Below are 21,832 nucleotides of genomic sequence, written 5' to 3' on the forward strand. Positions count from 1 at the left end.
TCCTGAGGATTAGGATTTCTGACAGGCTGGTCATGTTCACCTGCGGGTCTGGCCTACTTTCTTTTGATACGGTTATAATGTGTTTTATTTCTTTATTTTGGAGCTCGTGGCTGTTGTAGATTTTCCCTTTTAGGGAAATTCTTTTTCTCTGGGATTTTGATGCTAGCGATTTTATGGTCGCGATAGATGTTACTTCCGGCGGAAAGAAAAAAAAACCTGATTATTTTTCGACAATGTTTAAACCTCAGAGCTTCTTTGTCTGTCGTTTGTCTGTTTATTTAGTCTAGCCCTGCTAGGGTTTAGAACTTTCAGTTAGCCCTTGAATAGTTCAGTTGTACCTGGTTCTGGTTGGGTACTAGTTCACTCTGTTCTTTTGAGGTTATATTGGACATTTTGTATCCTTGACAACAGGCTTGTCCTGTTTGGGTACTAAGTTTGCTTACCTCTTGTTACAAGGTTGTTTATCTTGTTTCTACAAGTTATAGGAGGCCCTTCTATACTAGATATCAGGCTGGTCCTACTTTATTTCATCTTTGTGGGGCGTCCGATGTTTGGTCATACTCCATACTAAGTATTTTGTCCCTGGATAGCTTACATGGTTTGCTGGGATTACGAATTCTGCTATGGCAGTATATTTGTAGTTCCTGAGTTCCTTTGGACAGGAGCGAGAGTCCTCCCTTCGAAAGGGGGAGGATCAGATGTCTGCACGGAGATCTTCAGTACCTGGTATAGGGGGCGATTATTCCCCCCTATTGGTACATTTTAAGATCTCTTTTGCCAGTGTTTCTCTCCTCTTTTTTGAGGATTGCTGTGCTTTTCGCCTACCCTTGCCTTTGGGTTTATGCATTCGGTCATCTGGTTGCAGAGACACGGTTCTTACGGACCGTTTTTGTCCTTGCAGTATCCTCTTTTTGATCCTATATACTTGGGGATCTGTGGGATTGTTATGCAGTCTCTCTTGCCATCAACCGATAGGAGTTTTAGGATGCTTGTTCATTTGTTAATTCCTTGAACTGTAAGTTGTCTGAGGGTTGATCCAGACTGGATCTTTAGAGACTGTCATTTTCTCTCAATCATGGAATTCTGATCTCTTTTGGGTCCTTCCTTTGTCTTCGGACTTTGTGGGTGTTAACTTAGAAGCCTTTTGGGGCTGAGTGGGCAGCCACTGAGATACTTCATGAGAGATCAGAGTGCAAGACCCCATGGGGGTATGGCATGCATCAACTTTTGTGCAAATTTTATTTCGAAGTAACTGTGGTTGTTCCGCAAGGTTTTTGGTCTTAATCCGGCACCTGTTTTTGGGGGTCCGTTTCTTTAATCTAGTCCTTGTGTTTGACTTGGCAGTTTGGTTAATCTGTTTTCCAGATGTTAATAGTCTTGGATCTGTCCGACGTTAAGTAGTAAGCTTGTTTTCCCGATCCTGGGGCGGTTCTTTCTCTCTTCTTCAGAGATGGAGGAAGTTTTTCCTGGGAATTTCTTTACTGGAATATTCCTGGGTTTCTTCATTTTCCTTCTATTTGGAAGGCTCTGGTCTACTGCGCCTATCCAGTTGGCTCCTCCTGAGGTAGTTTTCCTCATCTGTCTCTAGGAGTTCAGTGGGTCGAGGGTTTCTCTTGTCTGCAGTGTACCCTCCCTTTGTGTTTCTGAAGGGTAATCAGGATAGGTATCCTGGATCCCGAGTTAGTCTCTCTGGGTGTCGGTGCCTCTTTCCTGCTTCTTTTTCCTTAGGAACTCGTAGCTGGAGATTCGTTATCTGATCTCCGGGCCTTGTCGATGCTGGGATTTTTAATCTCTCTTGTACTTGGGGACATTGACAGTCGCTTCTGTGATAGGATCGTTCGATCGGAGTAGGGGTCAGGAATTCCGACTGTTCTGTTTGGGCATCCATCACATCTCTTGTCTTTCGAGGGATCCTTACTTAGGTTGGGAGGCCTTACAGTTGATTTGGGAACCTTCCCTTAGCGGGTAGTTGGTTCGCCCTGCTTTCTCAGTTTTTTCTCTTGTTCTTTTCCAGGAATGTCCTTGTGCAAGTTTGCTAGCTACTCGGTTGGCTAGTTACTATGGTTGGACGTTTAGTCTGACTGCCTATCCAATGGAAGCCTGCGGCTTTCGTTTGTGGCGTAAACGGATGTTAGTATTCCGTTACTGTTCTGCTCCTGTTTTTTTTTCTGACCTACGGTGTTCAGTTTCTCTGTGCTAGTCAGCTGTCTATGGTAAGGTAGTCTTGTTCTACCTTTTGTCCCTTTGTCCTTCTGGGATTTCGGTTCTGGTTAAGGCTTTCCATTGGTTCTTTTTGGATCCATGTAGGAGGTGATCTTTAATTTTTCCTTTTCTTGCTCTCCTCTGTCAGTAGAGTATTTTCTACAGGATTTTGTCCTCTTACAGCCTGGTAGCCGTTCTTTCGAGTTATGCTAGGGGCTTCTTTCTCTGTTTTGTCTCTGATTCTTCGGGGATTGTTTATGGAGGTTCTTTTGGACCTTATCTGATTCTTCCCTTCTTTCGGTTAGGGAGAATGTGGTGTTGGAGTTTGTTTGTTGTTTCCCTTGCCATTGTTCATGGAGAGGTTTTTCTTTGTGTGCTTCTAGAGAATGGGATTTTGTTTCCTCAGAGGCTTCTCAGGTAAGCATAATTTGATTTCTTGTACAAATCCATAAACTCATTATTTTCAACTCCTAATGTATATGCTGCAATTACATTATAAGAAAAATAAATCAATCACAATGAAAGTGTAGAACACCAAACTTTTTCATAGGAACTTGATTTTTATACTTCATTTCGGGACATCATTTTAAGTGGTTACTATCTCTAATAAAGAACGTGCTATTGTTTTCATGCTTTGTATGTTCACCGATCCCAACAGAGCCAGAAGAAGAGAAGCGTACTCTTTCAATTCACACACCAGCTGCTGAAGTTTAAAGGGCCATGATACCCAAATGTTGAAACACTTGAAAGTGCTGCAGCATAGCTGTAAAAAGCTGACTAGAAAATATCACCTGAACAACTCTATGTAAAAAAGAAAGATATTTTGCCTCAAAATATCCTAAGTATTCAAACCCCATAGCAAAGGACTTTAAACAGTAAATCAGTATATCTGTCCCGGGACAGGCAAGGGAGTGAGCTTCGTGTACACTTGTGTAATTTCCCTATTCAGTTTAAGGAAGTTTACTATGAAATCTCATGAGATCACAGTAAAAGAGTTCATAACCTCAGCAGTGTTGATGCTGATTGGCTGCTGTTTATTTCTTCAGTTTTTTTTTTTACCTGCAGCTGGTCAGCAGCTGAAGATAACTTTTTACACAGGACTTACTCTGGTGAGCTGAGGAAATTGTGAGGTAAAATATCTTCCTTTTTTACATAGAGATTCTCAGGTGTTTTCCTGTCAGCTTTTTACAGTTATACTGAATCAGTTTCAAGTGATTTAGCATATGAGTATTATGTTTCTTTAAGGGACAGTGCACTGTGATTTTTTTTTCTCCATGTATTCCTAGTGTTTACAAATAGCTCCTTTATTTTGTAATTTAAAATAGCTGCTTTTGCCTGTTGTATCCCCACCTAGACTATATATTTCAGTGCTTAACCCCTTAACGACCGAGGACGTGCAGGGTACGTCCTCAGAAAAAAGGCAGTTAATGCCTGAGAACGTACCCTGCACGTCCTCGGTTTGGAAAGCAGCTGGAAGCGATCCTGATCACTTCCAGCTGCTTTCCGGTTATTGCAGGATGCCTCGATATCGAGGCATCCTGCAATAACAATTTTTGCCCCTCCGGTGCAGAGAGAGCCACTCTGTGGCCCTCTCTGCACCGGACATCGATGGCCGCATTCGTTGGTGGGTGGGAGCGTAAATGGGAGGTGGGTGGGCGGCCATCGATGGCTTCTTAGTCAGAGAGGGGGGCGGGATCGGGGGCGGGATCGCCGGGGGCGCGCACAGGCGCGCGCGCGTGCACAGGGGGGCGGCGGGAGGGCGCGTGCACGGGGAGGGAGCGGGTGGGAACCGCTTACACTACAGAAACTTGTACATATTTTTGTACAATAGAATAAAAAATAAAACGTAATTGAAGGGATCTGGGAGGGGGTGGGGGATTGATCTGGGGGAGGGGAGCTACACTACAGAAAAAACTGAAATAAATGAAAAAAAAAACATTTTTATATGCAAACTGGGTACTGGCAGACAGCTGCCAGTACCCAAGATGGCCCCCAATAAGGCAGTGGGGGGGGGTAGAGAGCTGTTTTGGGGGGGATCAGAGAGGTTGGGGGCTAAGGGGGGATCCTACATAGCAGCATATGTAAATATGCTTAAAAAAAAAAGTAAAAAAAAAAACCTTTTATTTTAGTACTGGCAGACTTTCTGCCAGTACTTAAGATGGCGGGGACAATTGTGGGGTGGGGGAGGGAAGAGAGCTCTATGGGAGGGATCAGGGGGTCTGATGTGTCAGGTGGGAAGCTGATCTCTACACTAAAGCTAAAATTAACCCTGCAAGCTCCCTACAAGCTACCTAATTAACCCCTTCACTGCTGGGCATAATTCACGTTTTGTGCGCAGTGGCATTTAGCGGCCTTTTAATTACCAAAAAGCAACACCAAAGCCATATATGTCTGCTATTTCTGAACAAAGGGGATCCCAGAGAATCATTTACAACCATTTGTACCATAATTGCACAAGTTGTTTCTAAATAATTTCAGTGAGAAACCTAAAGTTTGTGAAAAAGTTGACTATTTTTTTTAATTTAATCGTATTTGGCGGTGAAATGGTGGCCTGAAATATACCAAAATGGGCCTAGATCAATACTTGGGGTTGTCTACTACACTACACTAAAGCTAAAATTAACCCTACAAGCTCCCTACAAGTTCCCTAATTAACCCCTGCACTGCTGAGCATAATACACTTGTGGTGTGCAGCAGCATTTAGCGGACTTCTAATTACTTAAAAACAACGCCAAAGCGATATATGTCTGCTATTTCTGAACAAAGGGGATCCCAGAGAAGCATTTACAACCATTTGTGCCATAATTGCACAAAATGTTTGTTAATGATTTCAGTGAGAAACCTAAAATTTGGAAAAATTTTACTTTTTTTTTTTTATTTGATCGCATTTGGCGGTGAAATGGTGGCATGAAATATACCAAAATGGGCCTAGATCAATACTTTGGGATGTCTTCTAAAAAAATATATATACATGTCAAGGGATATTCAGGGATTCCTGAAAGATATCAGTGTTCCAATGTAACTAGCGCTAATTTTGAAAAAAAGTGGTTTGGAAATAGCAAAGTGCTACTTATATTTATGGCCCTATAACTTGCAAAAAAAGCAAAGAACATGTAAACATTGGGTATTTATAAACTCTGGACAAAATTTAGAAACTATTTAGCATGGGTGTTTTTTGGTGGTTGTAGATGTGTAACAGATTTTGGGGGTCAAAGTTAGAAAAAGTGTGTTTTTTTCCATTTTTTCCTCATATTTTATAATTTTTTTTATAGTAAATTATAAGATATGATGAAAATAATGGTATCTTTAGAAAGTCCATTTAATGGCGAGAAAAACGGTATATAATATGTGTGGGTACAGTAAATGAGTAAGAGGGAAATTACAGCTAAACACAAAGACCGCAAAAATGTAAAAATAGCCTTGGTCCCAAACGGACAGAAAATGGAAAAGTGCTGTGGTCATTAAGGGGTTAAAGAGACATGAAACCCACATTTTTTTCTCTCATGATTCAGTTAGAGCATGTGATTTTAAACAACTTTCCAATTTACTTTTATTATCTAATGCGTTTTGTCTTTTGGTATCCTTTGCTTAAAGGATACCTAGATAGGCTCAGAACTGGTGATTGGTGGCTGTATACATATAAGCCTCATATCATTGGCTCACCCAATGTGATCAGCTACGTCCCAGTAGTGCACTGCTACTTCTTTAATAAAGGATACCAAAAGAATGAAGTAAGTTAGATAAAAAAGTAAATGGGAAAATTGTTTAAAATTCCCTTCTCTGTCTGAATTATGAAAGAAAATGTTTGGGTTTCATGTCCCTTTAAAGTGATGGTAAATCATACATTTTTAAAAATGGACCGGTGGAACATTATGATTTTGAAATTTGGACATCTGTATTAAAATTGTAATATTTGGACGATATATATATATATATATATATATATATATATATATATATATATATATATATATATATATATATATTACTGAGTGTTTATTTCTTCCTTTTTCTTTTCTATAGTGTAGTGACGTAGAGAGTGGTCCCACCCGCTTGCTACATAGTAAATATAACTAATGTGCAAGCTCAGATCTTCTCTACATAGGCCCGTGTGACAGTTCAGCGGAAATGGGGAATATAGTGCATGTGTTGCTCTACTATGCCACTCCAACCTTTTTTAAGAAGTGAGCTGTGCGGCAACCACGTTGATTGGGTGAGCACTAAAAGCTCCGCCCAAAGAAAAAATACAACATCGTGGGGGGCAGGCGGGGGTTATTAAAGTTTGTATAGTTAATAATCAGGTTAAAAATTGTATTAGAATTTTACAATTAAAAAAAAAAAACAATCTGTATATCTGTACTTATCCCAAAATAAAGATGAATAATACTCTTTTCAGTAAAACCATTAACCTTACTATCAGTTTACATAATTATTAGAGAAAATCTGTGTAAACAAAGTTTACAAGCTGTCACACTCCCAGAGATAATATTCGTACTTTAATCATTTCGTATACAGTAAGAAAAAAAGATAAGGGGGATTTTGTGTAGATATAGAGAGACAAGTTAATGTTCGCTCTCCCTCCAAGATCAGTTTATTTGATTGGGTTGTTTTATTAATTTAGCAGAGACTGCTATTTAATTTACACACAAGTATATAGAGGAGCCGTTTCCTATACAATTGAAATGCTGTAGCTGCTATAACCAATCATTGTAAACACATTTTACCATATACTGTCCCTTTAAATGTAACAAGGTTAGTTCCACTGTCCCAGCACATACAGAGGTTGTTAGTTTGTTTACTATTAAACAAAGATTATGGATTGGGGAGGGCATGTATGTGACAGCGAGTTACTGATGACAAAAAAACAAAATGGAAGGTTTTTCCATCTAAAGGGGAGGAGAATCCACAGCTGCATTCATTACTTTTGGGGATTAAGAACCTGGCCACCAGGAGGAGGCAAAGACACCCCAGCCAAAGGCTTAAATACCTCCCCCACTTCCCTCATCCCCCAGTCATTTTTTGCCTTTCGTCACAGGAGGATGGCAGATGAGTGCCGGAGTTTCGGAGTTGTCTCTTATGGAGGGTAGTATTCTTCGCAGTGGGCCTGGAGTTTTAAGTAGTCCTGTCAGCCTCTAAGTGAGAGCCTGGGCGAAAGTTAGAGCCCGGAGATGCAGGGAGAGTCTTTCTGCGAAACCATCCCGCCTCTTATTAACAGCTCCATAAACAATCAGCGTTGACAAATTTCGCTGCCTGCTTTCTTCACTCAAGTCGATGTCAGGAGCGAGGCTACTAACCTGTGACACTTGAAGGGCCGTGTTCCTGTTCTACGGCGTAGATTCTGGTAAGATTGTTTCATTTTTTATTAATAATGATAACATAGAAGACAGAGTCACAGTGTGGCGCCTTTTTATCTTTACAGAATCAAGGGTCAATATTCCTGGAAAGGGGATTATTGAACGGGGGGGGGGGGTTTATACATGATATTGTTTATTGTGTCATTGCTGCGTTATGTGTGAGATGAGGCTCTGGCAATGTGTGGAACTTTCAGGTTACTCGCGGAAACTTGCGCTGCCATTTTTTGGTGCCTTTTTCCCTAGTGCAGGGGCGGTCCTGCCAGGCATTCCATGTGACTGGGTGTGGCTATCTATCCTTCCTGTTGATCTGTGGAGCAGGAGACGTAGCGGTTTCTGTAGTCCGGGTCCTAACAGGAGTGCCCTGGCCATTGGTGGTATAAATGTGCCTTTTTAAAAAAATAAATTTAGTCTAACCAAGCGCGCAAGCGATGGAGGACTCTGAAGCGTTGGTAGGATCTCCTTCCTTAATAAAGTCTCATTCCCGTGTTTATTGTGAGGAGGCTCTGGTAGATAAGCCTGCTCAACTATGTTCCACATGCCTTGATAAAGTTACAACATCTAAATGTAAATGGATTTCTAGTACTTTTGAGCCATCCACCTCTGAGGGTTCTTCGTCCCACATTTATCTCCGATTGCACATGCAGCGCCCCGGGGTCCAACCGTTACTCATTTGGGAGAGATTCGTCGGCCGTCAGACTTTGCGGACCAACTGGAATCGGCGGTTTTGAAAGTGATCCATGCCTTACCACGTTCTGTTAAGCGCAAGCGTAGGGTTTATCATAGTGGTCCGGCCCAGGGTTTGTCCTCACCGATGGAAGATCCAGAGGCTCTATACGATGACGAGGCCCACTCCGATTCTTCAGAGAAGTCCCCTTCTGGGTCGGATTCTTTGTCATCTAAACCTCCTGCGGCGGAGGAGCCTGGTTATAGGTTTAGGATGGAGAATTTGCGATTTCTGCTTCGGCAGGTGCTTGCTACTCTAATGGTTCCGGAACCTAAGATTCCTAAGCTTGACAAGGTATACGAGGACAGGGTAGTACCTCAGTCTTTCCCGGTTCCCATTAAGATGGCTAATATTATTAAGAACGAATGGGAGCGATTAGGTTCTTCCTTTTCCCGTTCTTCTTTTAAAAAACTGTTCTCCGTTCCGGACTCTCAGCTTGAGCTGTGGGAGACCATCCCCAAGGTGGATGGGGCTATCTCTACGCTCGCAAAGCGGACGACTATTCCCCTTGGGGATAGTTCGTCGTTTAAAGAGCCCATGGATAAAAAGCTGGAAAACATGTTGAGAAAGATGTTTCAGCACACAGGATTTGTTTTACAGCCAGCAGCGGCCTTTGTGGCGATCGCTGGCGCTGCAACATATTGGTGTGAATCCCTGTGTAAAATGGTCAAGGGGGAGACATCCATTGACGAGATACAGGAGAAGATTAAGGTGCTGTAGATCGCCAATTCTTTCATCTGTGATGCCAATATGCAAATTATTCGCCTGAATGCTATGGTGTTAGGTTTTTCTGTTTTAGCGTGCACGGCTCTGTGGCTAAAATTTTGGTCTGCAGACATGACCTCTAAAGCGAGGCTGTTGTCCCTGCCTTTTCAAGGAAAGATCCTGTTCGGTCCAGGATTCGATTCCATTATATCCACGTTTACGGGAGGCAAGGGAGCTTTCCTACTGCAGGATAAAGAAGAATCTACTTTTCGGCCCTTTCGTGCGAATAAGTCCCAGCGCCAGCAACCCGCCGCAAAAGTTAACCAGTCCAAGGGATCTTGGAAGCTAGCTTAATCTTGGAACAAGTGTAAGCAGAGTAAGAAGCCTGCCGAGACAAAATCAGCATGAAGGGGCGGCCCCCAACCGATCTCCGGATCACGTAGGCGGCAGATTATTTCTATTCTCAGACGCATGGTTGCAGGACGTTCAGGACCCTTGGGTTCTAGAGGTGGTCTCCCAGGGTTACAGGATAGGGTTCAGATACCATCCGCCCCGAGGGCAGATTCCTCCTGTCAAACCTATCTTCAATACCAGAGAAGAGATAGGCCTTTCTAGAGTGTGTTAGGGATCTTGCCTCTCTTGCAGTTATCGTACCAGTACCCATAGCAGAGTGGGGTCTAGGGTACTATTCCAACCTTTTTGTGGTTCCAAAGAAGGAGGGCACGTTCCGCCTGATTTTGGACCTAAAGTGTTTAAACAAGTTTCTGAGTGTTCCATCGTTCAATATGGAAACGATCAGATCTATTCTGCCCCTAGTTCAAGAGGGACAGTTCATGACAACTATAGACTTGAAGGACGCCTACCTTGATTTGCCAATCCACAGGGACCACTTCAGGTTCCTAAGATTTGCATTTCTGGACCAACACTTCCAGTTTGTGGCCCTTCCTTTTGGTCTGGCGACGGCCCCGGTAGTCTTCACGAAGGTTCTGCGGGCGCTGCTTGCAGTGGCCAGATCCAGGGGCATTGCGATGGCGCATTTTCAGGAGTTGTCGCTCAGCCTCACAGAGGATCATTCGAGGGCTCTTCTTCTTCTGCTCCAATCTCACGGTTGGAAGATCAACTTAGGAAAGAGTTCCCTGGTTCCCAGCAACAGGGTGGAGTTCCTGGGCACGATAATAGACTCTATGTCCATGAAGATATTTCTCACAGATCAGCGGCCCAGGAAGCTTTCGTCCACCTGTTTTGCCCTTCAGTCCTCCACAAGCCCGTCGGTGGCTCAATGTATGGAGGTGATAGGTCTCTGGGTGTCAAGCATAGATGTCATCCCATTCGCCAGGTTCCATCTCAGACCTCTTCAATTGTTGAGACAGTGGAACAGCGATCATTCAGATCTATCACAGCTGATATCCATGGATTCTCGGACTCGGAACTCCCTCTCTTGGTGGATTCGTCCAGAGCAACTGTCCATGGGGACATCCTTCTTGCGACCGTCCTGGGAGATTGTGACCACGGACACCAGTCTGACAGGATGGGGAGCTGTTTGGGGTGCCAGGATGGCACAAGGAAAGTGGTCCAGGGAGGAGTCTCTCCTTCCGATCAACATCCTAGAACTACGAGCGATTTACAATGCTGTGAAGGCATGGCCTTCTCTGGAGCCGGTCAGTTGCATCAGATTTCAGACCGACAACATTACCTCGGTGGCTTACATTAACCATCAGGGGGGTACGAGGAGCTTCCTCGCAATGAGGGAGGTGTCTCGGATTCTGGAGTGGGCGGAGTCCCACAACTGCTCGCTCTCAGCGATTCACATTCCAGGTGTGGACAACTGGGAAGGAGACTTTCTCAGCAGACAATCCTTCCATCCGGGGGAATGGTCTCTTCACCCAGAGGTGCGGAGATTGGTCACAGATGGGGTGCGCCGGAGATAGATCTCATGGCGTCCAGACTCAATTGCAAGCTACCTTGATATGGATCGAGGTCCAGGGATCCCCAGGCGGAGCTAATAGATGCCTTAGTGGTTCCTTGGGGATTCAGCCTAGCTTACATTTTTCCACCGTTACCACTTCTACGTCGCGTAGTGGCACACATCAAACAGGAGCGGGCCCCGGCCATTGTGATTGCTCCTTCGTTGCCGCGGAGGACGTGGTTTGTGGAGATTTGCTGGAGATTTCATCCTCTCCGCTGTGGAGGTTACCCTGTCACAGGGATCTGCTGTCACAGGGCCCCTTTCAACATTGAAATCTAGATTCTCTGAGGCTGACTGCATGGAGATTGAACTCCTAGTCTTAGCCAAGAGAGGCTTTTAAGAGAGTGTGATTGATACGCTAATTCAGGCAAGGAAGCCAGTCACTTGTCGCATCTACCATAGGGTGTGGAGGACTTACTTGTCCTGGTGTGAGAAGCATGAATATCCTTGGCATAAGGTGAAGGTATCCAGAATTCTGTCCTTTCTACAAGAGGGTTTGGAGAAGGGTCTTCCCGCTAGTTCCTTAAAGGGTCAGATTTCGGCATTATCAGTTTTGTTGCATAGGAGACTCGCTGAGCTCCCTGACATTCAATCTTTTGTTCAGGCTCTGTCTAGAATCGGGCCTGTCTTTAGACAGTCGGCTCCACCTTGGAGCTTAAACTTAGTACTTAGGGTTTTGCAGAAGGTTCCGTTTGAACCTATGCATTCCATAGACATTAAGATTCTGTCTTGGAAGGTTCTCTTCCTGTTGGCTATTGCATCGGCACGCAGAGTATCTTAACTAGCTGCCCTGAAATGTGATCCTCCTTATCTGTTTTTTCATGTGGATAAGGCTGTACTTCACACTGGGTTGGGGTTTCTCCCCAAGGTGATGTTTAACCATAACATCCATCAGGAAATAGTTGTTCCTTCTTTGTGTCATAACCCTTCTTCAAAGGAGAGGTTACTTCATAACCTGTATGTGGTTCGTGCCTTGAAGTTCTATCTTCAGGCTACAAAGCATTTGAGACAGTCTACATCTCTTTTTGTGGTGTATTCAGGGAAGTGCAAGGGGCAGAAAGCCTCTTCTACTTCTGTGTCCTTTTGGTTGAGGAGCTTGATTCGCTTGGCCTATGAGACAGCGGGACATAAGCCTCCTCAGAGGATCACGGCTCATTCAACTAGAGCTGTGGCTTCGTCTTGGGCCTTCAAGAATGAGGCCTCTATGGAGCAAATTTGTAAGGCGGCTACCTGGTCCTTCTTACACACTTTTACAAAGTTTTACAAATTTGATGTTTTTGCTTCTGTGGAAGCTGTTTTTGGGAGAGAGGTTTTGCAGACTGTGGTGCCCTCAGATTAGGGTCCGCCTTTTACCCTCCCGGTTTTATTCAGTGTCCTCTAGAGCTTGGGTATATGTTCCCAAGAGTAATGAATTAAGCCATGGACTCTCCTTCCCTTTAGATGGAAAATATAAATTATGCTTACCTGATAATTTAATTTCCATTGAGGGGAGGAGAGTTCACGGTTCCCGCCCGTATCTCCGGTGGGCGGACCTAAATTTAATTTATCTTCTGGCACCATTTATACCCTGATATTTCTCCTACTGTTCCTTGTTCCCTCGGCACAATGACTGGGGGATGAGGGAAGTTGGGGGAGGTATTTAAGCCTTTGGCTGGGGTGTCTTTGCCTCCTCCTGGTGGCCAGGTTCTTAATTCCCAACAGTAATGAATGAAGCCGTGGACTCTCCTCCCCTCGAGGGAAATTAAATTATCAGCTAAGCATAATTTATGTTTTTTAATTTTTATAAAACAAATCCGTCTGCATATATTCCTATTTTCTTGTGGATTCCTACTTTCATGTGCCAGTGCAAATAGTTCATTACAATATCTGGTTTCAGTAGAAGCATATTACCAATTTTTTTTATTTCATCTTGCATTTACAAACAAAACTTCAAACTGCTGATAAGACAAAATACAACTATGTACAGTGCACAATTCTCTGCAGAATAATTAAATGTATGTATTTGGACTAAATAAATAGCATAATTGTTCATGCTGTGCATTTCCTTCTTTTGTATGTAAGTGTGTGTGTAAGTATGTGTGTGTGTGTGTGTAAGTATGTGTGTGTGTATAAGTATGTATGTGTGCGTGTGTGTTTAAGTATGTGTGTAAGTATGTATGTATGTGTGTGTGTGTGTGTATGTTTGTAATTGTGTGTGTAAGTGTCTTTGGGTATGAATATTTGTGGTTAAAGAGCCCATCATAAATTTGCAGCTTAAACTCTGTAACCCCCATGCTGATATTGTATTCAACTAAAAATAAATAAACTTACCAGGAACACTTGTGTGCTTACTTGCATCAAGGGACAGTAAACTCAAAATTGTCATGATTCAGATAAGACCATGCATTATAAACAAGTTTCTGTTTTCTCTGAATCATGACAGAAAAAAATTGTGTTTTTGATGCCTTTTAAGTCTTGAAATAACCAGTTTAGGTAAAATATATCTATTTAGTTTGTCTGTCTCTGAAACATGAAAATTTGAAGTGAAGCAGTCTTTGAGATGTTGAAAGAGTCTCTCAAAATCCCTCTGAAGAGCTTTGCAAGGATTTCAAATTTTACCCATTTTGTTCAATCCATTAGAAAAATACTTTAGGCACAGTTTTTCCATAGGGTTTGTGAATTTATCTAATTCAGCTGCATTAAACTCTACAAGATGACTGAGAAAAGTCTGTTTCTTATAGTTGTTTACTTGTGTACCCAATCTGCGTATAAGACAACCTGATGCTCCTGATTATATTGCCAGCATAATTTGTGCAGCTTAACTAATGTTCATAATAGATTCAGAGCCAGATTACGATTAGAGCATTATCTTAACGTGCGCCTGTAAAGGGGCAAATTTTACGTTTACAGGCGCACGTTAAATAATCAGTCATTACAAGGGGCTGGTTAATGCTACCGCAAGCTCGCGGTTTCATTTTGCGCTAGAATTTATTAACCAGAGATCAGATCTGGTTAATAAAACAATTTGCTACCAAAATAAAGAGGACAGTACAGTAACATCAAATAAACATGAATGCACATTTTTTTTTTTTTTTTTTTTAAAACTGCACAAAGCAGTTATAAGGGGTTAAATTGAGGGGATGTGGGGGGTTAGAAAAAAAATGGCACTGAAAGTGCATTTACATTGAAGTCAATGGGGGAATGTGTTTTCACTATACTATATATGTACAGTATATGCATATATTTACGTGTTAATATGTGTATATACATATATAAACACATAAATATATATGAATATAATCATATTCATATATATTTATTTCTTGCTGCTTAACGCTGTGCAAATGTAGCGTTCGCGTAATCGCAATGTTGCACTTCACTTGTCATCTAGCCCTAAAATGGCACTGAAAAAGGATCCACAAAAGAATTGGGGTTTGAAAATTAGAATGTTCTTTCAGAGGGTATTAAGTGTTGAATTAGATAATCACAAAATGTTTTAGTGAAAAGTATATGACAATTAAAAACAGTGCAGGGTGGAAATTAAAGAGCCAAAATTGCATTTTCCAGTAGATTCCAATTGTCTTGAATATGAAATCCCGCAAAAACCTGTGTGTACCGATAAAAATAGCTGTTGGTTAAACATGTGAATACTTTTGCAGTAATGGCGATCTTCCAGGTTTTTTTTTTTTGGACTTAAAGGGCCACTAAACCCAACATCTTTCTTTTCTGATTCAGATAGAGAATACAAATTTAAACAACATTACAATTTACTTCTATTATTTATTTTGCTTCATTTTTTAGATATCCTTAGTTGAAGAAAAAGCAATGCACATGGTCAGCCAATCACACGAGGCTTCTATGTGCAGCAACCAATCAGCAGCTACTGAGCATATCTAGATATGCTTTTCAGCAAAGAATATCAAGAGAATAAAACAAATTAGATAATATAAGTAAATTAGAAAGATGTTTAAAATTGCATTCTCTTTCTAAGTCATGAAAGAAAAAATGTGGATTTCATGTCCCTTTAATGGTGTCTTTATGTATTTTAAAACCTTGTGATCTCCATTCCTTTCTATTAGTTTTCCATTTGAAAATTTTGTATTTAACACAAATGTGTTTTTTTCTAAGCTTCCTTTTTCTATGGCATTCCAATCCATTAGATATGCTGCTGTTAGTATTTGTTAAATTACCAAATTATTTATACAATTTTACTGTAAAATCTAATTTTCTTCCATTCTAATTGTTACGAAACAGCAAAAGACCCTAAGAGGCTTTTTTGGCTCTTCACATGGGTTTTCCATGAGGAGTTTTTCTTACATATTTGGAAGCAAAATATACGTTGCCTTTGCAAAAGTAAAATATGATGGTAAGTTTATTCAATATTGACAAGGCCTGTATTTGAATGTAGGCTTTCTTCGCATAACGGGACATAAAACGTATTGGGATTATGTAAAATGTATACATAGTGAAGAAACTTTGTAATATACCTTATTTATTTTCCACCCTTTTCCTGTTACTTTATTTAAAGTTTATATTTTCTCAATTCTAAGGATTGGAAGAGCATGCGGCAGTCTAACCTTCCACATGTTCCTAATAGGCCTCAGAGGAGGTACTAAGATAAAAAAAAATACAAAACGGTTTAAGAAAATGACAGTGCCAAGCTATGAGTTTTACTTTGGAAAGCAATAGTAACAATGTGTAAATTTTCGCACTGAACTAGTATATTAAGCAATTGTAATACTACTGAAATGTCTTATTACATGGTGTTGTTTGTGTCTTTACGTGGTGTTGTATGTGTCTTTAGATAGAGCATGCAATTTTAAACAATGTTCTAGTTTACTCCTATTATAGTTTTTTCTTCGTTCTCTAGGTATCTTTATTTGAAAAAGCAGAACTCTAAGCTAAGTGGCCCACCCATTTTTGGTTCAGCACCTGTAGCCACCAATCAGCAAGCGCTACCCAGGTGCTGAACCAAAAATGGATGGGCTCCTAAACTTACATTCCTGCTTTTTCAAATAAAGATGCCAATAATACATAGAACAACTGATAATAGGAGTAAACTAGAATGTTATTTAAAATTGCATGCTCTATACTGAATCATGAGCGAAAAAGTTTGGTTTCATATCCCTTTAAACAATGTTAGTTTGTGTGTGTGCTATTAACAATTTCATATAATTTTGAGGAATTTAATGATTATCTGTTTCTCTATGGAACCAGTTCTATATCACCATCAAGTCCTATGTTACCTGGTGCAAGTATCAGTTTAGTGATAAATGTACATTTATTTAATTCTGACCCTAACTTCTCTAGCGCCACCTTTTAAATATCATTTTCTTTATGCTGGAGAGTGGTGTAAAGTTCTGCTTGCATCCCCCTACTGTCCAGGCAATATACATATTTATCACAATACATTTTCACGCTCTGCTGCTCCTTTTGATGCCTGTCCCACAGCAAGCCCGAAGGAGCACTCATGCCCTTTAGAAGACAGTTCTGCACTCCTACGCACGTTTGACACATGGTTATGCTAAATACTGAAGCAGCATGAGGCACATGTCATTAACGGTAATTAACTTAATGAAAGCCACCTGGCTTAAAAAAAAAGTATAATTAATTGCTTGTAAATTATAAACCTCAATACGATTTATAGTTTTCTCAATTTGATTTGCTATACCGTTTCACTATGGATCATTTTAAGAGATTCCTGAAATGAGCAAGTGGGCACAAGGTCATATTTCACCCAAAACACTAGTTACTTGCTGCTTGTGTTGGCTGCAGTGTTTAGAGCATTCTGCTGTAGCCAGCATGACTGTAAAGCATTCGTAGAAATACAACAGCCAGACATTTACCTCCCCTGAGTGGTATCTTTGCTCTTTTCTTGAAATCTGGGCTTTCTTTTGTATCTGCCACCTGCTCCATGTATATATTCACTTCATTTTTATTTGATTTACTGGAATTACTATTGTCAGGAGCGCTAACAAGCCTTCACTGTGGCAGTTTATGTCCTGCTTTCCTAACGTTATTTCAACCTGGATGAAATGGAGAGTGCCGATGTATACTTTGAACAATAATCAGACAGCAGCATATTGTAGAAATTCTTTGTTTACAGAAGGCTACAAAAAAAGATGTAATTGTAGATGGAAAAAAACAATTAAAACTATAATTTGTTTAAGAGGGTAGCATCAGTTGTTTTTCTTCTGACGGGTGTTGCAGTACACACACGGCTAATGAGGAGGTATACATACACCGTATCATGTTTCTAGCAACCTTTCTGTACAATATACAAATATTGTAAGGTACATTCTATCTTTTAATTATATTATAGTGACATAAAGTAAACAATATGAGCGAGGTATGTAAGTGGTGACTCTTTTTTATATCGATTGAATCTGATATCTGGTTACACCATACAGTGTTACTGACCATAGCTCCTGGGTTTCTACATGAATACATCACACACATACTCCCCACTCCCTTATATGATATGCATGATATATATATATATAGATAGATAGATAGATAGATAGATAGATAAGTTAGAATCATTCAGAAAGGCACTCCATATATACAAATGTAGCAACTTCCAGGGTGCACTTAAAAAAATGATCCAATGTATATTCGTAGAAAAAAGGCACTCACTGGTTCAAATAAAACTTAACATTTAATAAATACTTAAGTTAAAAATGCATAATGCATTTTTAACTTAAAGTATTTATTAAATGTTAAGTTTTATTTGAACCAGTGAGTGCCTTTTTTCTACGAATATATATATATATATATATATATATATATATATATATATATATATATATATATATATATATATATATATATATATATATATATATATAAAATGTCCAGTGTTCTCCACAGAAAATTTTACCAGCCAGGTGAAGGTGTGTAATTCTTTCCAATATGATATTCTCTGCTATCCAAAGCACAAACAAATTGCATAATTGAACATAAAATCAATGATAATGTGTGCAGTAAATATTGAAATTTTTTAATATTAGCTGATTTAAGCTTAATATTGGGTACAATTTTAAGCCAGGTAGTCAGTAAAATTAGCCAGGTGGTGCACCCATTAAGGTCCTGTGGAGAACGCTGAGTGTTGCTTATATTATTCATTAAGGCAATGTTTACTTTACCTTTTTATATATAAAAGTATTTTAAGTGGGGTGCCTTGTAACACAACAGGAAACAATGTGGTATATTTGAAGTGTTGTGTTTGGTTTTTAAATTATAAGTGTGTGATACATCATGCAACATGCATACTACAGTGGAATAGCCATTTAGTTTTTCCTTTGCAAATCAGAATATTGTTAGTAAATCAGAACCCCTCTTACTAAGATATCAATATAAAACAGAAAAATAAATCACAAAAAAGGCATGAATTGCAATGAATGGCAAAAAAAGTTAATTATTCATACTGCTTTTCTGTATTGTAAAAGCAGATTTATTGGAATTGTAATTTGTTTGTGTTGAATCCAGTAGGAAATATATATCAGAAGTAATGAATTGTGTTTTAAGAAGCAGCAATGTAGAAATATCCACAGAGGACAATTGAAAACAGTTACAGTCGTTTTTATCGATCCACATGAGAAGTTAAGAGATTGCACTGTGTCCCAGGTCTTGGTAGCTGTTACTGAGTGCTTCTGTGTCTCACAATGTGGACACTGTCTGTAACTGTGCAAGGAGTTAACTGTGCAATGGTTTGAAAGAGAGAAATGAGATACAGACTGAAAGGAAATCCCTGCTGGAAGAGCTGCTTTCCATGTAGCTTCATTGCCAGGTGTTTGACACAGAGTTGAGTAGTGGATGAAGCTTTGGAAATGACCGACTACAAGAGAGGGGGGGAGACCTCCTGCTGGGAAAGTTTTTATTTTCAAAGTCCTGTCAGTTTCATTGGGAATGTTAGAGTCCCATATGCTGCTACTGACATTGAGTTAACCCCCCCCCCCCCAGAAAAAAGGCTTTTCTTCATGCTAACCCCTTAATAAGAGACAGCTACCAAAGAGGCTTCCCTCGCTGCTCACAAAATGAATTTCAATATGTTGCCAATGAACTAAGCGGCATGTTCCCAACTGCTAATGGAACTGAATTCCCATCCATTATTAATAGGAAATGTAGTCTGTTTTCTTTTCAGTCTCCCCCTCCCCTCCTGTTCCTTGTGTTTTACCAGCAGGACATGCCACTGATACAGCTTTGTGGGTCTGGAAAGTGAAAGGGATCCTGCCAACACATGAGACTGTTGTATCTGCTATTCCCTCCACACCAAAACATGCCTTTCCACTGCCTCTCCTGTGTCTAGCATTCCTGCTCTTATCCCCTCTCTATGCCCTAGCCATGGCCTTTGTCTGAGGTGTCTGTCTGGAACAACTTTTGCACACTTGTTTTCGTGTTTTCTTAGATTACAGGGCAGCGGGGCCTACCTTTTGAAGCTCACTAGCCTTTTGTCTCCCCCCATGCACTCCAGTAATTAACTTTGTCCATCTTTTATTTTGTTCCAGTCAATCGCCGTCCACTCTGCTGAGCATCTTCTCCCAGGAGTACCAGGTTAGAAGTTTCCTCCTTTGTGAAGCTTGACAGGTGCTTAATTGAATGATGAATGTCCCTTTATTTCTTTGTAATTGAACTGCCAGGCCAGTGATTGGTTTGGAAGATGTAAACCCCTCCACCCCCTCTCCTCCACTCCACCTCCTCCCCTTATCCAGCATTGCCTGATCCTGAGTGGATGCCTGCCAAGCTTTACCAATCCATCTGTCTAATAACATCTATCCTTTGCTTATTTGGTGGACCCGTAATAAATTATGCTAAACCATTATTATTCTGACAATAATAATTTCCCCGCGTTGCACGGTTCTGTGTGCTAAATGTTTGCTGACTTGCACTGTCAGGGCTACTTTCCCTCACTGACAGAGATTATGATAAACGACCCTCTCCTGGAGTGGCAGAAGGCAAGAGAGGCAGAAAATGGAGTCATTTATCATCCTGTGACGGGTGTCACTCATATGGCAGGCCTCCAAGGAACCATCACTGTTGTGCGCTTCTCTTGATTTCCATTTTTGATCTTTGTTTCTAAATAATAAAAAAGAAATAATAAATTAAAGAGAATGGTCTGTAGGCATTTGAGGCTGAAAGGATATTGAACTGATGCAGAAATTAATGAAAAATTTGAAATGCAGTCGTGTGTGTGTGAATCTATATCTGTGTGTATTGTATATTCTGTTTTCTTTCATACTCTGCTTCCTGTAAAGCATTATAAACCCCACTCTGTACAGGTGCTGCTATACTGCTGTTTGGTGCATTTCTGTTCATGCATACCCCTACATTACAATTAAAATAGTTACAAGATAGTAGGTAAAGTAGTACTAATGTAAGTACCTATAGGTGCCAAATATTTTGAAATCAACAAACACCTGTTAGGGGGGCAATATAGCACTAAGGAGACTCATAGATAAATAAGCTACAAAGTCTGTAACAAAAAAGAGTGCTTTACCCCTACAATTATTTAGGAAAAATTCTCACTGAATACAGGAACGATTTTTAACCATTCATACTTTATCTTTATTGGTTTAAACGTTTTTAAACGTGTATGGTTGAATAGTTAAACCAATAAAGATAAAGTATGAATGGTTAAAAATCGTTCCTGTATTCAGTGAGAATTTTTCCTAAATAATTGCAGGGGTAAAGCACTCTTTTTTTTATTACAATTAAAATACCTTAATAAGTGAATTAATGGTGTTAGCACACTAACTGTTAATATAGCTCTCCTCATTGCTATGGGCTCCGTCTCTTCTTCAGACACAACAATTACATTAAATCTTTACTACTTTACATCATGGAAAGCCAAACGGGTTAATAAATAGCAGTGTCACAAGAAACATTATTCTTTCTCTTCTTTGTACAATACCTTTCTTAGATTAAATAGAAAAAAAAGTGCAGTTGCAGTAGCCGGATTAACAATTTTCCATGGCTAGTCAGTGGGAGACTAATTTCTTTGCATAACCTTCACATGTACCTTGTGTGCCTAATTAAAGGCCACAGGTAAAAGATGCACCCAATTGTCTGTTTAGAGGCATTTGCTTCATTGTGCTTCATTTTTTTCTCTTACTAGTAATTTCTGCTGATTAAGTTTTTTTGTTGGTTTTTTTTTATCCAGAAACTAATTAAAAAGACGCATGCCAAGCACCACACTCCTGAGGCAGTTGACTTTTACTATAATAGGTAGGTTGTCCTAACTGTGAGAATGTAAATCACACCACATCCCTGACACCTCTGCCGCCAAGTCAAATAAAGAAACATTTCCAAATGACAGAAACACTGTATGTAGTATTTACTAAATTAACCATTTGTTTTTTTAGTAGCATAAGATCAGACTGTTTGTTTGATAAATGAGTTGCCAGGTAGTTTTATTTGTGTCATGTTATAATCTAATGACATTCAGAAAGACAATTTTGTAAAATTTGACTTCTAATTTGTGACTTTGTAATATTCCACATATACTGATAGATATGCACCCTTCCCGTAGACTAAACATTTGACGTAAAGTTATCAGTGCCTAGTATAATGGACGTTCAGGCTGTGTCAATGAAAGTTGTTACAGTTTAGAACATTGCTTGATCTGCACTCTCTTTGGTTTGGCAGAACTTGAGTCCAGAACTGTGATTTTGTCAGCTTATTTTCTTTTTTACTTCTAGGTACCTTAATCAAGTGAAAAAACATCCTGGATCACCTGTCTTATTGGATTTAGCTAATGAGGTACAATATTCTGCAGAATGGTTAACCAGGGATATATGGATTGAAAAGCATAATTTATGTTAACTGTGATTCCCATAAAATATTTCAATGACTTCCCCCTTCTTTAAAGTTATATAAACACAAAACTACTTTATTAACATTGTT

General features: G+C 40.1%; 1 protein-coding gene and 1 long non-coding RNA gene across 7 annotated transcripts in view; one reads left to right on the forward strand and one right to left on the reverse strand.

Annotated features, from left to right (window-relative positions):
- The window catches only part of CDIN1 (CDAN1 interacting nuclease 1), a 644,910-nt gene that overhangs the window by 158,976 nt on the left and 464,102 nt on the right, over positions 1-21,832 (forward strand). For 2 of the 6 annotated variants that reach the window (XM_053697949.1, XM_053697950.1), the window contains exons 3-5: positions 19,438-19,483; positions 21,090-21,154; positions 21,628-21,688. In XM_053697949.1, coding sequence (XP_053553924.1) covers positions 19,438-19,483; positions 21,090-21,154; positions 21,628-21,688 — 172 coding nt within the window. The remainder of the gene's footprint in view (positions 1-19,437; positions 19,484-21,089; positions 21,155-21,627; positions 21,689-21,832) is intronic. The other 4 variants (XM_053697953.1, XM_053697954.1, XM_053697951.1 and 1 more) reach the window with 2 other exon arrangements.
- Positions 18,344-21,832, reverse strand: part of LOC128645168 (uncharacterized) — an 8,278-nt gene continuing 4,789 nt past the window's right edge. The window contains exon 2 of the long non-coding RNA XR_008400082.1: positions 18,344-20,005. This is a non-coding gene — a long non-coding RNA (uncharacterized LOC128645168). The remainder of the gene's footprint in view (positions 20,006-21,832) is intronic.

The sequence above is a fragment of the Bombina bombina genome, chromosome 1, assembly GCF_027579735.1.
Source record: "Bombina bombina isolate aBomBom1 chromosome 1, aBomBom1.pri, whole genome shotgun sequence".
Taxonomy (NCBI): Eukaryota; Metazoa; Chordata; class Amphibia; order Anura; family Bombinatoridae; genus Bombina; species Bombina bombina.